The sequence below is a fragment of the Engraulis encrasicolus genome, chromosome 18, assembly GCF_034702125.1.
Source record: "Engraulis encrasicolus isolate BLACKSEA-1 chromosome 18, IST_EnEncr_1.0, whole genome shotgun sequence".
NCBI lineage: Eukaryota > Metazoa > Chordata > Actinopteri > Clupeiformes > Engraulidae > Engraulis > Engraulis encrasicolus.
Genome location: NC_085874.1, coordinates 48,904,691 through 48,907,190, shown reverse-complemented (window position 1 = coordinate 48,907,190; position 2,500 = coordinate 48,904,691). Strand labels below are relative to the sequence as shown.

Here is a 2,500-nt window from a genome sequence, read left to right as displayed (position 1 = left end):
GAATATATCAATCACCTTTGAGTTAAAGAATTTAAATAGATCATTTAAATGTAGTATTTCATCTCAATTTTTTATTATCAATTAATCGTAAGTCGATCGATAAGGCAATCATCTAACGATTAATGAATTAATCGATAATTTGCATCCCTACCACAGACAGATCATTTCAAACACTGTAATACAAATAAATCCCACCAGACATGGAAATTGGTCCAGCTGTTCATGTTGTGAAGGCTATGCTTGACCTAGAAGTACTGCTCAAAACCACAAGCATGTCCTTTTCCACCACACTCCACGCTTGATTCATCGCAACATTTGGCAAGGGGACTGGTTTAACGGCGCGTTGGGTACATAACTCTGTGGTGACATCAGCACTACTGTGACAATGCGTGCAACTCCACCCCAGCTACACACCCTTACACACTTACAGATGTTTCAAGTTTCAAGAGTTTTATAGTCGTTGTCAGAAAATGGCAGCGGAATTGTGTTTGGAGTACAATGTACTCCGGGCCGCCAACTTTAAGTGATACTGTCCCATTTTAAGCTTATTTCACACCTCCCCTTGAGTTAAATAATAGGGTTTTACTGTTCTCCTGTACTTTCAACCATTCTCTGGGTATGGCAGTGCAAATTTTACCTCCATGCAAGCAGTTAACATTGAGTCCTATGAGACCAGCTCGCGGCTAACTGGTCTCATAGGACTCAATGTTAACTGTTAGCTTGGAGGTAAAATGTGCACTGACATAACTAGAAAATGGTTGGAAGTACAGGAGAACGGTAAAAGCCTATTATTTAACTCAAGGGGAGGTGTGAAATAAGCTTATTTCCAAAAATGGGACAGTATCTTTTTAACACAGACTCAATACTACAGCATAACATTGGGTGAGGTGAAGAGGAAAAAAAATTACCAGCCACCCAACGTTTTTGGGACTATTGCAGATTCTTGTCAGTTTACTGTGAAAAAAGCTGCATGGAAGTGCTTGAAAAAAACATGATTCAGATGCTATTCCTGAATGAAAACAATTAAACACAATGTTCAACTACTGCATGCAACATTTCTCTTGCATTGCATTACATTTCATTATATGACATCGACTAGTTACATACAGGACCCCTGACAGCTTTGGCCAGGCAGGACAGGACAGGACAATACAAAGCAATCCGAAATTAAATGTCCCCCTCCCCAATAGATACAATGCAACGAGGACCACCCGGCCCACTCCTCCTTCTCTGGGCCCAGCACAACTGCCCCCAGGGCCGGAGCTATAGGGAGGGCGAGCAGGGCATTTGCCCCTGGGCCCAGGGCACCCTTGCATTGGTGGTGGGGGCCCAATTGTGATCTTGACAGGTCATATAGGGTGCCCGATAAGTGTTTTGCCCTAGGGCCCTGTGGACAATTGTTCCGCCACTGACTGCCCCCTTTGTCCCCATTGTCAACCGTCCTCCGTCCAACCCCCCCCACCCCAGGTTGTCATGGGAGCCGGCTGGGTTACATACCTCGATGATGACATCAGGGCCGGTGACAACGCGCGCCACTTTATCCCTCCACTCCGTGTCATAGGAGACGCTGTACATCAGGCTGCCGCCGTACGCCGCCAGCTGCAGAGATGCGGAGATAGACACATACAGACATAACATTAGTAACAATGTGATGCAGAGATAGAGACATGCGTAGATAACATTAGTAACATGCAGAGATAGACACATACATAGATAACATTAGTAACAATGTGATGCAGAGATAGACACATACATACAGAGATAACATTAGTAACAATGTGATGCAGAGATAGACACATACAGAGATAACATTAGTAACAATGTGATGCAGAGATAGAGACACATACGTAGATAACATCAGTAACAATGTGTTTTCTTTTCTTTAACTCCAGTAAAGTGAAAACTGGTTTGGTTAATTCATTTGAAATAAATACTGTTAAATACTATTTGCATGTAGGCAACTTCCTAAAGTTGAAAATGTTTTGCATTTTTAAGAAACAGCTGGAATCCTCTGGGGTCAGAGCTATGGTGTTAAAAGTAGGTACGTAAGCCATATGTGAACTGGGGACAATTGGCGCAATGCGGCAGCCTCCAGAGCTGGTGTGTGACTATGGGAATGAGTATGTGTGTATGTGTATAAGCAAAGCGTTTTGACACAACTTCGTTGCATTTCAAAGAGCTATAAATACATGCTGTATTGTATTGTATTGTGTAGTAGTGTATATGTCTTAGCCTCACAAATAACACATAATGTTTTACATACATTTGCCAGTAAGAGATAATAGTGCAAGGTATCTTTTTTTCCAAGTATATATTATTGTGTATTTTATGCCTTTGTCTGATAGAGATGGGGAAGATCAGGAAATTACCACTGATTGGAATTGAAGTCCCCGGCGTAACAGTACGGTGCCTAAGCTGTTTGAGCCATAGTCAAGGCCAAGGTGATCATATTCTAATTGGACACGTCGGTAACACTTTACTTGATATGTCCCTGCATAAC

General features: G+C 42.3%; 1 protein-coding gene across 1 annotated transcript in view; it reads right to left on the bottom strand.

The window, feature by feature from the left end:
- Positions 1-2,500, bottom strand: part of lama2 (laminin, alpha 2) — a 441,866-nt gene that overhangs the window by 277,166 nt on the left and 162,200 nt on the right. The window contains exon 13 of the mRNA XM_063223771.1: positions 1,498-1,599. Within this exon, the coding sequence (XP_063079841.1) occupies positions 1,498-1,599 (102 nt within the window). The remainder of the gene's footprint in view (positions 1-1,497; positions 1,600-2,500) is intronic.